This window comes from Babylonia areolata, chromosome 2 (assembly GCF_041734735.1).
Source record: "Babylonia areolata isolate BAREFJ2019XMU chromosome 2, ASM4173473v1, whole genome shotgun sequence".
Lineage (NCBI taxonomy): Eukaryota > Metazoa > Mollusca > Gastropoda > Neogastropoda > Buccinidae > Babylonia > Babylonia areolata.
Genome location: NC_134877.1, coordinates 25,765,233 through 25,780,232, shown reverse-complemented (window position 1 = coordinate 25,780,232; position 15,000 = coordinate 25,765,233). Strand labels below are relative to the sequence as shown.

The window sequence follows — 15,000 nt, the reverse complement described above, 5'->3', positions numbered from 1 at the left end:
GTCCATTACTAATGTATGACTTTTTCAACTCCTTGTTAAATTGTCCAGTTGGTTCGCTGTTGTAGTTGTTAGTTTTTCATTAGAAGTATGTTATATTGTTACGTTGTTGTTGTTTTTTGTTTTTTGTTTTTGTTTTGTTTTTTGTTGTTGTTTTTTTAAACAAAACTTAAATCAATCATTTTCTATATGTAACACGCACACACACACTTTCACTTACTTGCATGCGTACACAGTAATTCCCCCCCTAACCCCTTATTTCTTCCATGCGTGCATGCATGCGTGTGTACATTTGTATGTGCACGCATTCGCGTGTTCTGGTGTGCTTTGTGGCTGATGTGTTAATGTAAAGTGCTTTAAAAGGTTAGAAAGCACTAAGTAAATGTGTAGTTATTACTATTATTATTAATATTATTTCCACAAAGCAACTCGGCACCACAGAACAGACTAAAATGTGGGATAAAAAAATAAAAAATAAAAAAAAGACTCCAGATTTGTACCAAAACAACAGATAATGTCCATGTCATCTGATGATATTCTTGATTTTGATGTTTTTTATCTCCTGAAACTCTGCGTGTGTGTGTGTGTACAAGCGTGTGAATATGTGTGTGTGTGTGTGTGTGTGTGTGTGTGTGTGTGTGTGTGTGTGTGTGTGTGTGTGTGTGTGTGTCTGTGTCTGTGTGTGTGTGTGTGTCTGTGTGTGTCTGTGCGTGCGTGCGTGCGTGCGTGCGTGCGTGCGTGTGTGTGTGTGTGTGAGTGTGTGTGTGTGTGTGTGTGAGCATGTTTGGATGTGTGTATACATGTGTGAGCATGTTTGGATGTGTGTATACATGTGTGAGCATGTTTGGATGTGTGTATACATGTGTGAGCATGTTTGGATGTGTGTATACATGTGTGAGCATGTTTGGATGTGTGTATACATGTGTGAGCATGTTTGGATGTGTGTATACATGTGTGAGTATGTTTGGATGTGTGTATACATGTGTGAGTATGTTTGGATGTGTGTATACATGTGTGAGCATGTTTGGATGTGTGTATACATGTGTGAGTATGTTTGGATGTGTGTATACATGTGTGAGTATGTTTGGATGTGTGTATACATGTGCTGCGCTGTGTGCATGTGCATGCATGAGTGTGTCCGAGTCAGTGAGAGAGAGAGTGTGTGTGTGTTGTATTTGCAGGGCGTTGCTTTCATTCAGAGTAATCATTCCCTCCTTCATACAATCATGCTGCGAGTGTTTCCTGTGTGTGCGACAGCTGATACTGCATGGAAGAAGACCAGGATTTCCAGCTTTTGAGCACACATTAATCATTCTGAGTTATATGCACACACACACACACACACAAACACACTCACACACACCCACACACTCTCTCTCTCTCTCTCTCTCTCTCTCTCTCACACACACACACACACACACACACACACACACACACAAAGGATCAGCAATATATCAGCTTTTTTTGTAAGTGGTCAAATCAGCAAAAACTGTGCTTGGAGTCAGGAAAGTGCTAGCAGTCTGACTACAACTGTCAACTGCTCTAATTCTGGACACAATCTTGAACCGTTTACTTTATAAAAAAAATATAAAAAATAAAAAAATTTAAAAAAAAACACTTCAGTTTCTTTGCAATGTGAATCCCATGTAAACAAAAAGAAAAGAAAAGAAAAAGCGAAACACATAATTTGTGAAAATGGATAAAAATAAAAATAAAAATATAAAACAAAAAATAAAGAAGCATTCAGTCCATAATTTTCATTTGAAATACTATCACAAGTATAGTGACACATAATCAACAGAACTATGTTCTCAGAAAGGTAGTAATATTCTATTCAGACAACACCGAGAAGAGAACTTGTAGGAGCCTCACACACAAACCTTCCTCGGACACCAGCCCCAGAGCCACACACCAGTGGTAAAGATTCAAACAGCAAATCTCAGTGTAGACAGCTGGCTTCAATGGCTTTTGGGGGGCACCATATGTGTATGATAGACAGTTGTGTCCGACTATGACCATCAGAAGAGCAGAGGAGGCAACTGCTGTTCCGACTATTTGGGCTAGAATTTGATTATAGTGGAGAGTGTCTTGTCCAAGTTACATCCCCACTCTCTCGGCCAAGAGGGTTTTAGGACAGTCGGCCTTGGGATGGTTCCCAAAGGCCAAACACCAGAAAGGGGCGTGGATAGGGAGTGGGGGCGGTGGAGGGATATTTGTATTTGTATTTCTCTTCTTGTCACAACAGATTTCTCTGTGTGAAATTCAGACTGCTCTCTCCAGGGAGAGCACATCGCTACATTACAGCGCCACCCGTTTCTTTGTATTTTTTCCTGCATGCAGTTTTTTTATTTGTTTTTCCTATCAAAGTGGATTTTTCTACAGAATTTTGCCAGGAACAACCCTTTTGTTGCTGTGGGTTCTTTTATGTGCGCTAAGTGCATGCTGCACACAGGACCTCAGTTTATCATCTCATCCGAATGACTAGCGTCCAGACCACCACTCAAGGTCTAGCTGAGGGGGAGAAGATATTGGCAGTCAGATTCTCTCACTTCCTAGGCGGACGCAATACCTCTAGACCATCATTTCACATATATGTATCATAAACCAGAAGACCAGACAATTGAAAATATCTGGAGGGCATGTCACAGACATTAGTTTCCAATTCAGAAACACCATGGGACGGATAAGTAAGATAATGTTAGAAGCTACATCAGTTAACCTTTTGAAACAAACATTTCTCATTTTTTTAGGAATCACATGTGAGAGCCATGAAGGCCATGCCTCTTTTTTTCTTTTTTTTCTTTTTTTAATTTGTCAAAGCCAGAATTATCAAGTGTCAAACTGGAATAGCAAATGGTTAATATGGGGGTCTGTATGCAAACTTTCTTCTTCTTCTTTTTTTTTTTTTTAACCAGTCAGAATCACCACATAAAACTAAACTGATGACAGACAACTGACTGTAGGAACAGTCTGGGGTCTAAGAACAGAGGTCTACACTGGGACTGAATGAGTGTTTTGACAGTCTGAGGTCAGGGCAGAGGTCTACACTAGGACTGAGTGAGTGTTTTGACAGTCTGAGGTCAGGGCAGAGGTCTACACTGGGACTGAATGACTGTATGAACAGTCTGAGGTCAGAGAAGAGGTCTACACTGGGACTGATTGAGTGTTTTGACAGTCTAAGGTCAGGGCAGAGGTCTACACTGGGACTGAGTGAGTGTATAGACAGTCTGAGGTCTGGACAGAGGTCTACACTAGGACTGAATGAGTGTATAGACAGTCTGAGGTCAAGGCAGAGGTCTACACTGGGACTGAATGAGAGTATAGACAGTCTGAGGTCAGGGCAGAGGTCTACACTGGGACTGAATGAGTGTATAGACAGTCTCAGGTCAGGGCAGAGGTCTACACTGGGACTGAATGAGTGTATAGACAGTCTGAGGTCAGGGCAGAGGTCTACACCAGGACTGAGTGAGTGTATAGACAGTCTGAGGTCAGGGCAGAGGTCTACACTGGGACTGAATGAGTGTATAGACAGTCTGAGGTCAGGGCAGAGGTCTACACCAGGACTGAGTGAGGGTATAGACAGTCTGAGGTCAGGGCAGAGGTCTACACTGGGACTGAATGAGTGTATAGACAGTCTGAGGTCAGGGCAGAGGTCTACACTGGGACTGAATGAGAGTATAGACAGTCTGAGGTCAGGGCAGAGGTCTACACTGGGACTGAATGAGTGTATAGACAGTCTGAGGTCAGGGCAGAGGTCTACACTGGGACTGAATGAGTGTATAGACAGACAGTCTGAGGTCAGGGCAGAGGTCTACAATGGGACTGAATGAGTGTACGGACAGTCTGAGGTCAGGGCAGAGGTCAAAGAGCAGAGGTCCACACCAAGACTGACTGTAGGGACAATCGGAGTTCAGAGCAGAGGTCTCCACTGAGACTGGCAGGGTTCATACAGGTTTCTGATCACAAAATATACAAAATGAATATTCCTAAAAACTTTAAAACCGTGAAAGCAAAATATAAAATAAGGGGTGCGGCGTTTTGATTGAAGGATTACGCCCCTTGAATGAATCAGCATATGCTAGAGACATGACAACTTGATTTTTTTTTTTTTTTTTTAAGCTGGAACAATGCTTTTGGGATTTTATTCTAATCTTTTTTCTGTCATTGAAATTCATGGGGAACATCTATTTCACTGTTGTCATTTTACAGAAATGATGTATGATTCATTTTTCAGCAAAGAGGCCAGAATTTCAAAAACTTGGAGTACAAACCTTGATCATTTTAAGAAGACTTTTAAGAACTTACACAAAAGCATACCACTACCGACCAACGCAATGAATAAGCTGCAGACTACAGCAAAGCAACTTGACTTGAGGGGCACTCCGCCAGGCATAACATTTTATTTCTTTTCTTTTTTTCTTCCCCCCCCCCCCCCCCCCCTCTTTTTACAAATTCTTTTTTTCGTGTGTTGTTTTTTTTTTAAACCTGTACAAACCCTGGAGAAAGGTGGTTGACAAAACTTCAAAGGCGCCCCAAAGGATTCGGAATCTGAGGGATCGGTGACGGTGACGACGACAAACCCTGGGCACACCAATCCTCTTCCAACAGACAGATGTACAGACAGACAGACCGAGAAGACATGGACACCTACCATCCATTTCTGGGCGTCACTGGGATGAACGTAGCCACAGCCGGGCTTCAAACCTGCAGGCACTGGCTGGGGGGGTTGATGCTGGCTTAAGTTACCTGCAAAAACAAAAGCACAGGCATGAGTACAGGTGTGTGCACAGGTGCGAGTACAGGTATGAGTACAGGTGCAAGTCCAGGTGTGAATACAGGGCTTCTTCTTCTTTCCGTTACACGACCAACATTGACATGCTGATGACTGTCGTGGTTCGTGCATGCTGGATATTTTCATGTCTCCATAACCCACCGAACACTGACATGGGTTACAGGATCTTTAACGTACGTATTTGATCTTCAGCGTGTGTATACACACGAAGGGGGTTCAGACACTAGCAGGTCTGTACATATGTTGACCTGGGAGATCGGAAAAATCTCCACCCTTTACCCACCAGGTGCCGTTACCATGATTCGAACCCGGCACCCTCAGATTGAAAGTCCAATGCCTAAACCACTTGGCTGTTGCGCCTGGGTTGCATGAGGTGATTTCTGCAGCCCTAAGTTTGTTCAGAGTTAAGAATATTCTTAATCATATGGAGTTTACTATGGAGTTCGGAACATTAATGATAAGCAGACTTAGCGCTGATAAGTTTATCCATGCAACCCACTCCAGGTGTAAGTACAGGTGTCAGCACAGACGCCAAATCATGCTGCTTAAAACTACAGCCCGGTTAAAACACAGAGAAGGCCACTTCAGCTCCGAACACCCATCAGTTCTTAAATACAGGTATTACAGCATAGATATCTGGCAGGTGCAGAACAAAAAGAATGTTGTTAAAAAAAAACCCAGAAAAACCATACTGTTCAGACTGGAAATCAGACAATGGTTCGAGGGAGGGAAGAACAACTTATCAGCAGTTTTGAACAATATTCAGTTTTCAAGAAGTCAAAGCTTGGAGACTGATGAATGTATGCCACACCACATCTGCTTTCATTAAATGAAGTGAAAATAACGAAAAAGGAACAGATGCCTGACCTGCACTCAGACCCAGCTCTCTGGTCAAGACAAAAACTGAACTGAATCCTGTTCAATAATCTTGTGAAACAGTACATATGCTATTGGCCTACATGTAGCAATCTCACAAAAGTAACATGATGATAAATTACTAAATAAATGAAAATCTGGAGAGAAAAACTAAATGACAATAGTCATTTCAGAACCAGGCACTATTTATTGCTGTGTTTGTGTTTGTGTTTGTCTGTGTCATAAATATATGTGTATATGTGCCACACGCATCGGCGCATTCGTTTTCTGGACGCATTCTGATTCAGTGAAGATCTTTCCAAAGGGTTTTCTGCAATTAAACACACACACATGCTCATGTTGTTGTTTTTTTAAATACACACACACTCTCTCTCTCTCTCTCTCTCTCTTGATCACCACAAATGCCTTGCCAACACACAAGTCAACAAAACTACTGGTTTGTCTTTGTCTTTATTTGTCCACACACATCAGACTACACCTAACAGTCCTCCTCCGCACCCCCCCCCCCCCCCTGCCCTCCTTCACAGCACAGATGACAATGTAATTATGACAGCATAATACACATGGGCAGGATGTTTGCACTGATCTGATGATATAAAAGGCTCTGAACAGAATACAGAGATATCAAAAGAAAAAGAAAAAAAAAACAGACAAAAAAATATAGCAAGCTGAACTGGCAACTGGCACATAATTATTCATAGAAATTATGTACTTGTTCTCTCTGTAACCACATTATGGCATAGAGGGTGTGAACTAAAACTCAGCGATATCAAAAACACAAAATGAACGACAGCAGTGACACCAAATTTACTTTCAACAATTAGAAATCACCAGTTTCATAATCAATTACATCAAACAATTGCATTTCACATTATTTTCTTCTTATTCATATTATACTTCCAAAAATACTTTTATCCTCTGTGAATAACAGCAAAAATAAAAAAAACTAATTGAACATAACTATTCTTTCACCAATAAATCACTTGAACAGCTCATATTTGGGACATTTTGGTGTAAAAAGGCATTCATCTTCTGCTGCTCTCTCGTCTCATTATCAACAAAAACATTCTTCCAAGGAAATTCAAAGCCACATTCTGACCTTGTATGACTACTGAAACTATCCATCCTAGGTCCATTTTGCTGGAAAGACGGAAAGTTCAAAATGATTTTCTTCCTGAAAATGGGTGACAAGTGCAACTTTACACCCATCAATAATTATTATGTACCAATATCACTGACACACTCTACTATACTCATTTGTTACAGGCAGCTATCTGGCATAGTAAGTTTTTAATTCCCCTGAATTTACTGTTCAAGCACCTTAGCAGAGTTGGTGAGACCTATGACTTAACCCTTTGAGCCCTGACCACCGCTTTACCAGTGGTAGAGAAAAATGACATAATGCCTAGCTACCGGTTGAGCGGTGCGTAAACACTTGTGTCATGTTTTGCTATTGGTTGACTTATATTGAAGAGCCAATCAGAAAAACCGTAACATTCTGACGTCAGTGAACGTAGTACCAACATGGCCGCGCCTTTTCACTGTGTTTTGTGCATGTGCTTTGGATAATAAGATCAATTTCAATATAAGTTAACCAATAGCAAAACACGACACAAGTGTTTACATTAAATACCAATTATTTGCAAATTTTGGCTCAGGCGCTCAGGCAGAAGGGTTAAACTTGCTCAGGAACTCAGGGTTCAAAGGGTTAAAAGCATGTGTTCACCAGTGATGAGGGTGCAAAGCCTCAGTCTGACACGGTGTTTTGCCCTTGGGAAAGGCACTTTACTCCAATTTTCTTCATTCTACTCACCTGGGAAAGGGTAACTGACTTCAGCTGGGGGCTGTTAATTAAGATTTTTTTTTTTTTTAAAGCGACAGAGAGAGAGGATTGCCTTCCTATGCAGAGCCCTAGACAAAGTGATGGCCTTAAAAGGTTAATGAGCCATTAACTTTCTTCACATACTGTACCTGACACAAAAAATGTTCCAAACCCTGTCAAAGATATTCATACATATAGATGTGGGAAATTTCTGACAAACACAGTAGGTCTACTGCATGTCATCTGTTATGAACAATACACATTGTTAAAACAACAATCAGCATAATTATGAAGGTGATTACAAAAAGTCCATGAAGTTATTGCTATATAACGCTGACTTGTTAAACATCTTTTTTTTCAGTTGGTTTTTATTTCACATCATATACAGAGATAATAAACAGCAGTTAAATTTCAGCTATATAAAGTATTATCTGGCAGCAAAAGCTGCACAGCGGTATCAGCTTGCCTCCTTTCAAAACACTCGCATTTGTCCTGCTATCTACATGCACCACCTGTTCCGAAGTCATGTCACTTCCAACAACTTTTAAAACAAAATTTTGATCCATAAAATACACTGCACAGCTGACAGAATTCAGTCCATCCTCAAGACCATGTAACAAAAACAATTAGAGTATCTAAACAATGGAATTCACTGCCCTCACACCTCCGTTACACCCCAACACCTGCATTCAAGAGAGCATTCAAAACATATCTTTTCAAACTGTACTTTTCTCACTGAATTTTGTTTTTTCCATCTGTATATGCTTGCTGTGATTTTTGTTGCTGGATGTGCTTTTTGCGCTGGTGATACCTGGTTCCCTGGTGTTTATTTTTGACAGTGGTGAATGTGGTGTGCTTTGTTTTGCTGTGATTTGCACCTGTGGTCAAAGATTTGAGACTGTGATGGCACCTGTGTCAATTTACATATGCGTATGTGTGTGTGTGTGTGTGTGTGTGTGTGTGTGTGTGTGTGTGTGTGTGTGTGAGTGTGTGTGTGTGTGTGTGTGTATGTACATGTACATGTATGTATATGTGTATGTATATGTATATGTATATATGTGTGTATGTATGTGTGTGTGTGTGTGTGTGTATATATATATATATATATATATATATCATCATGTCAGTCTTACAAATGCATATTTTAGCCATTGTCATGTTAAACTTTGTAGACTTTGTACATATTTTTCGACACTTAGTCTTAAATTTCTTCTTTTTTTTTTTCTTTTTTTTTTTTTTTGTGAAGCGCGGTGAGCCCCAACATTTTCACATAAAATCCCCACCAGCAAATTTTTCATCTACCATCTGACTTCTATACATATACAGATACACAAAAGGATACAGAAGAAAAAACCCATGTCACTAACACTGAACAACATGAAGACAGGGCTTCGGATAACGCACTAACATGCATGCATGATGCTGTGAAAACGAAAAACACGCACAGCGTGTTCATCAAGTAAAATATCCCTCTTCAACAAGTAAGGCCTTCCACAGTGTCCAGAGAGAAGAGCTGGGCATTAGCTTTTTTTTGCTTTTTTTTTTTTTCCGAAGGGTGATCTCATCACTTTCATTCCTATAACTGAATAGGTTACATTCATGCAAAATGTCTACACCTATCTCATTGAGGTACCAAACCCTACCCCCCCACCACCCCCCAAACAAATCCAACCCCACGTTTTCAACAACACACTGGCACAAGAACAAAAGACTAACCCATGAAATGTACAGTAAAAACAGGGTTTCAACAGATGTGACCAAAAATCCATTCTTTTCCCAGACAAGAGCAATTTTATTTCCATACCAAACACAAAGCCTAGCTGAATTAAAAGTCTGCTACATTGCTGATGAAAGAGATTGGTGGATATCCACATACTGATGTAAATTTCAGTTGTTTCTTGTTTTATAAATGCATTAAGTTCTTTGTTAAATGGTACTGGTCAAGGGTTTTATTATTAAAAAATAATAATAATAATTCCATGACTTTTTCAGCCCTGGAAATGGTTCTCTCTTTTCTCCTCAACTTTTCCAAACTTCCCACAACTCTTTACAAACCCTCTAAGTCGACTGATCAAAGACATGAATTTTACAGATGTACATAAAAAAAATGCCAAACGTATGCCATGATCGTTTCTCCAATCTTGGTTGCACCCAACACAAAAACATCTGATCTAACAGAAGAAGTTTGTGAACGAAACATTTTTTTTCCGCCAGAGAAGAAACAACCAACCAAAACAATACAGAATCAGGAATTGCAGTCAGCGATGATTTTGCAGAGCTATGTTGTTGTTTTTGGATAGTTGTTGTTTTTTGTTGTTTTTTTGTTTTTGTTTTTTTTAATCAAACAGTGATATTTTTCTAAAAGAAATAACCACCTGCTTTATCCACTTCTTCCATTTCAAAAGGATACTCACTAAATCTACTCACCACACAATTCAACAATCACGGCAAGACTTTTTGTTTTCTCCAAAGGCATTCTTTCTTGCCACACAAGCATTTGGAAAAAGAGCCAGCTTTGGTGCGCAGCCTCCTGGCCACATCACATAAAAAGGTCCCTGTGGACTGCTGGCACCCAGACTGCAGCAGATTAACAAGTGTATGACTGTGTAGGGGGGTCTCCTCAAATGAGTAATAATGGAGGGGGTAGTGCCACTGAAATGATGCAGGTGACTGGGCAGCAAAAAAAACCATATATATTTGTATTTGTATTTCTTTTTATCACAACAGATTTCTCTGTGTAAAATTCGGGCTGCTCTCCCCAAGGAGAACGCGTTGATACACGTTGCTACACTACTGCGCCGTCCATTTTTTGGTATTTTTTCCTGCATGCAGTTTTATTTGTTTTTCCTATCGAAGTGGATTTTTCTACAACCCTTATGTTGCCGTGGGTTCTTTTATGTGCGCTAAGTGCATGCTGCACACAGCACCTCGGTTTACTGTCTCATCTGAATCACTAGCGTCCAGACCACCACTCAATGTCTAGTGGAGGGGGAGAAAATATCGGCGGCTGAGCCATGATTCGAACCAGCGCACTCAGATTTTCTTGCTTCCTAGGCGGACGCATTACCTCTAGGCCATCAATCCACTATGTGTATATCACACTCTCTCGTGGACTTTCTGGATCTGACGCTTCTGGGTGCGTCTGTCGGTGCACAGCTTGACATTCAGAACCCGTGTGGCCTGAGACATGGTGAAGTTCAGCTTCATCACACCGTACACTGCAACACAACGTCAACACTCAATAAGCACAAAGACACATTACTGGTAATAATAAAAGTACATTTACATAGCGCTCTCAAAGTGCTCTACAATAACATGTCAGTCTGACATAAAGCACGCATGCATGCACAAACACACACACACAGGCATCCAAGCACACACATACAGGCACACACATGCATGCACGCACAATTTCCTGCTCAACACTGATCTAGATGACAATACTACCTTGTTACTGAAACAAGTTGTGAAGCAGAAGCAAGCATCCCTATGTTCTAACCTGTTTCACCACTCACACACACATGCATGCATGCACTCATCTGCACAAGCATGCATGCGCACTCACACAAACACACACACACACACTCATGTTCACAAACGCACACACACACACACACACACACTCTCACAAAATCATCAAACAAGACTTCAGCCTGGTTCAGGAGCTGTTCATGCACCCACATTTCAAAGCATGCACACATCATACCTTATCTTGTCTCTCTCTTTAACCTGAGTAACTGTTCGCTGACTAAAGCGTGATAAACATGTCATAAATGTGGATCATGCTCCATCCGACTGGCTGAGGACCACACAGAATGGAGTGCTTTGACTGACTCATGTGTCCACCAGTGCAGAAGCAACTATGTCTAAGTATATCTACAGTAAAGTTCGGTCTATATATAAGCCGCGATTTTTTACTCCGGCTTCAACGTCTATTCTTAGCTGCCCTTCAACTCACCAAAATCATGATTTCTGTCCATGAATTTTTGGATAAGCTTCAGGATAGTGTGCTAACTGTTCACGTTTTATAAATCAAATCCCCACACAGTAAAGCCTTCAGATCAGCATTCAGTTCTACTCTGCTCAAGCGTACACCCTCATCATGCGATCGACCGAGCAGACAACAGTGCAAGCGATGAACCAGCAGTGACTTCCACCTTCATGTTCATGAAGTGAAAAAGAGGCTGAAGTCAGTGACAAGATGGTGGAGGAAGCTGTGCTGGTTCTCTTCAACTCGGACAATGAAGATGAAGATTTCAGTGGATTCAGTGAGCAGGATGATGTTGAATAAATGTGACTATCCCTAAATTATGGATCTTATTTTCGTTGTGTTTATTTATTATTTTTTTGTGGCACTAGCAGTATTTTCGCTTGCTTTTCTTTGTGTTGTTCCCGCTTGTGTTTATTTCATAACCTACAGTATTGACAGCTTTTCTGTAGTATCAGTATGTGTTCCGGTACCAGACATAAGTGCGGCTTATAAGCCAGTGCGGCTTGTATAAAGTTAAATTTTTTCCCAAAATTTAGTGGGTGCGGCTTATATACCAGTGCGCTCAATAGACCGAACTTTACGGTAACTTGAAGGATTAACTCGTTCCACCCCACAGCAACATGACTGCTACTACTTCTTCTTCTTCTGCGTTCGTGGGCTGCAACTCCCATGTTCACTCGTATGCACACGAGTGGGCTTTTACGTGTATGACTGTTTTTACCCCGCCATGCAGGCAGCCATACTCCGTTTTCGGGGGTGTGCATGCTGGGTATGTTCTTGTTTCCATAACCCACCAAACACTGACATGGATTACAGGATCTTTAACGTGCGTATTTGATCTTCTGCTTGCGTATACACACGAAGGGGGTTCAGGCACTAGCAGGTCTGCACATATGTTGACCTGGGAGATCATAAAAATCTCCACCCTTCACCCACCAGGCGCCGTCACCATAATTCGAACCCGGGACCCTCAGATTGACAGTCCAACGCTTTAACCACTCAGCTATTGCGCCCGTCATGCCTGCTACAACTCCCCAGGACCAGCACTACATGAGACCACTGCAGAAAAACAGTGTGGTTTTGTATTTTGTATTTGTATTTCTTTTTACCACAACAGATTTCTCTGTGTGAAATTCAGGCTGCTCTCCCCAGGGAGAGTGCGTCACTATACTACAGCGCCACCTACTTTTTTGTATTTTTTCCTGCGTGCAGCTTTACTTGTTTTTCCTATCAAAGTGGATTTTTCTATAGCATTTTGCCAGGAACAACCCCTTTGTTGCCGTGGGTTCTTTTACGTGCGCTAAGTGCATGCTGCACATGGGACCTCGGTTTATCGTCTCATCCAAATGACTAGCATCCAGACCACCACTCAAGGTCTAGTGGAGGGGGAGAAAATATCGGCAGCCGAGCCGTGATTCGAACCAGCGCGCTCAGAATCTCTCGCTTCTTAGGCGGACGCGTTACCTCTAGGCCATCATTCCACACTAAAACAGCAAAAATCGATGGAGAACTGATTTAATCGGTCAAACAAAAGCTTTGTTTTCATGCTTCCGGAATCCATACACAGTTCAGTTTAGAATGCCAGCTGCACCAAGCAAGAATAAACAAAATTAGAACAGTGTGTTGGCACAAGAATACTCATTGTACCTGCTCCACAGAGGAAGTAATCATGGTACAAGTTCACTAGTACCTGGAGTAGAATGAGTTTATCAAGCCTCAGGATCGGCTGGTGTACTCACGTTTCAGAGCGTTGATGACAGGCTCCATGTACGTCCCGGTGTAGGCGCTGGTCCCTCCGTGAATGACCTCGTGGGGTCGCAGCATCCCGTTGATGATCATGGTCAGAACGAAGGAGGGGCTGCGACCTTCACATTGGGACAGAACCGAGTGGAGCCACCTGGTGGGCACTGCCACAGGGCACCCCTCCACCAGCCACTGGTATCCCTCCGGCAGCCGGTCTGAGGCATTCAGGATCTTCTGCAGGAGTGAAACACAGGATGGTGCTATGATGTACACGTCATAAAATAATATACAATATCATATGATAAGATACAATACAATGTGATAGGATAAAACAAGATAGGACTCTAGTAATCTAATTGTTGTCTGTAAATTCACAGAATTTTGTCTTTTTACACTTTTAGCTTTACATAATAAAGTGCAGTCACTATTAGAACATGACCATAACATAAATAAAGCGCAATCTCTATCAAAACATCGTAACTCTTTAAAATATACATCACAAGAACATGAGTGATAAAATTAATGTTGACTATGTTAAAAAAAACAACAACAACAACAAACATATGTCATCAAGACTGGAATATGAGACAAGTGAATATTTTATTATTTATCTCCTGCTACATAAAAACTCATTCACTCACATATACACACATGCTATCACCCCATGTAACCCGCTCCCCCCCCCACACACACACACAGTTCACATTGGCAACCTAAGCACACCATGTCACTAATGTGAATCATACAATGCTTAAAGTTATTCCATTTTCAATGTTAAAAAAATATTTTAAAAGATATAGGTATATATAAGATTTTTTAAAAGATAAATGAATGAGGAGAGAAAAAAACTCCTTTGCAGAAAAAGAAGTACTCACATAATTGGAGAAGTCCACTTTGAAACCACTGTATCGTCCACGGCCACACTTAAATTGTTGCACCATGTCTGAAATTAAAACAACACTCACATGACCAACAAAATTTGGGAACCCCATTCTTTCAAATAAAAATTTTTTAAAAATTAAAAAAAAACAAAAAAAAACATGAAGAAAACTGTCAACACTGAGGAAGGGAAGTGAGAGTTCTTTAGAAGATGGAAGAAGGTTTGCAAAACCAAAATCAATGCCAAAAGCAGTTTGCAATATAACAATATAGTCTTCCAAGCCTTCCTTTCAAACATCTGGCCAGACAGTGATAGACATCAACATTAAAATTCCATGAAAGCTGGAGTTTTTCACAAAAATACTTTTTTTTTCTAAAAAGTTGTTTAATAAAGCTGAAAAAGACACAAAAAAAAGGTTTTAAAATACCTGCATTGTAAAGGGGTTTCTCAAAGATTTTCAGCCAGATGTACTAAGAATTTTCATGAAATCTTTCAAACATGAACAAGAAACATTAAAGAGAAAACGTAAGCACTTTGTGTGTGTACTCACCATTTGAATGATGAAACCAATCTGCCCAATCACGGTCAGCTAAGCCTCTTGAAAGTTTAGCAAAAACGCTTCGCGACATCATGACCAAAAGTCTGACAAATGAGCGACCGATATTTGGTTTCATCTCCAAAAAAACGAATATGAAAAAATAAAAAACGAAAAAGTGGAACCGAAGTCACACCAGTCACAAAAATTCATGAAAGATGTAGTAAAACGTGAGGCAGAGTGTGAGTGAGATGTGTGTGTGTGTGTGTGTGTGTGTGTGTGAGTGTGTGTAATAACAGCATCAAATGCACCCATGTGCAAACGTGTGTGTGAGAATGAAAATAACCGGAACACGTAAAGTAAA

At 40.8% G+C, this 15,000-nt stretch overlaps 1 protein-coding gene across 10 annotated transcripts in view; it reads right to left on the bottom strand.

Annotated features, from left to right (window-relative positions):
* LOC143299566 (uncharacterized) overlaps positions 1 to 15,000 on the bottom strand; it is a 142,855-nt gene that overhangs the window by 68,823 nt on the left and 59,032 nt on the right. For all 10 annotated transcript variants that reach the window (XM_076612882.1, XM_076612959.1, XM_076612887.1 and 7 more), the window contains one exon: positions 4,649 to 4,743. In XM_076612882.1, the coding sequence (XP_076468997.1) occupies positions 4,649 to 4,743 (95 nt within the window). The remainder of the gene's footprint in view (positions 1 to 4,648; positions 4,744 to 15,000) is intronic.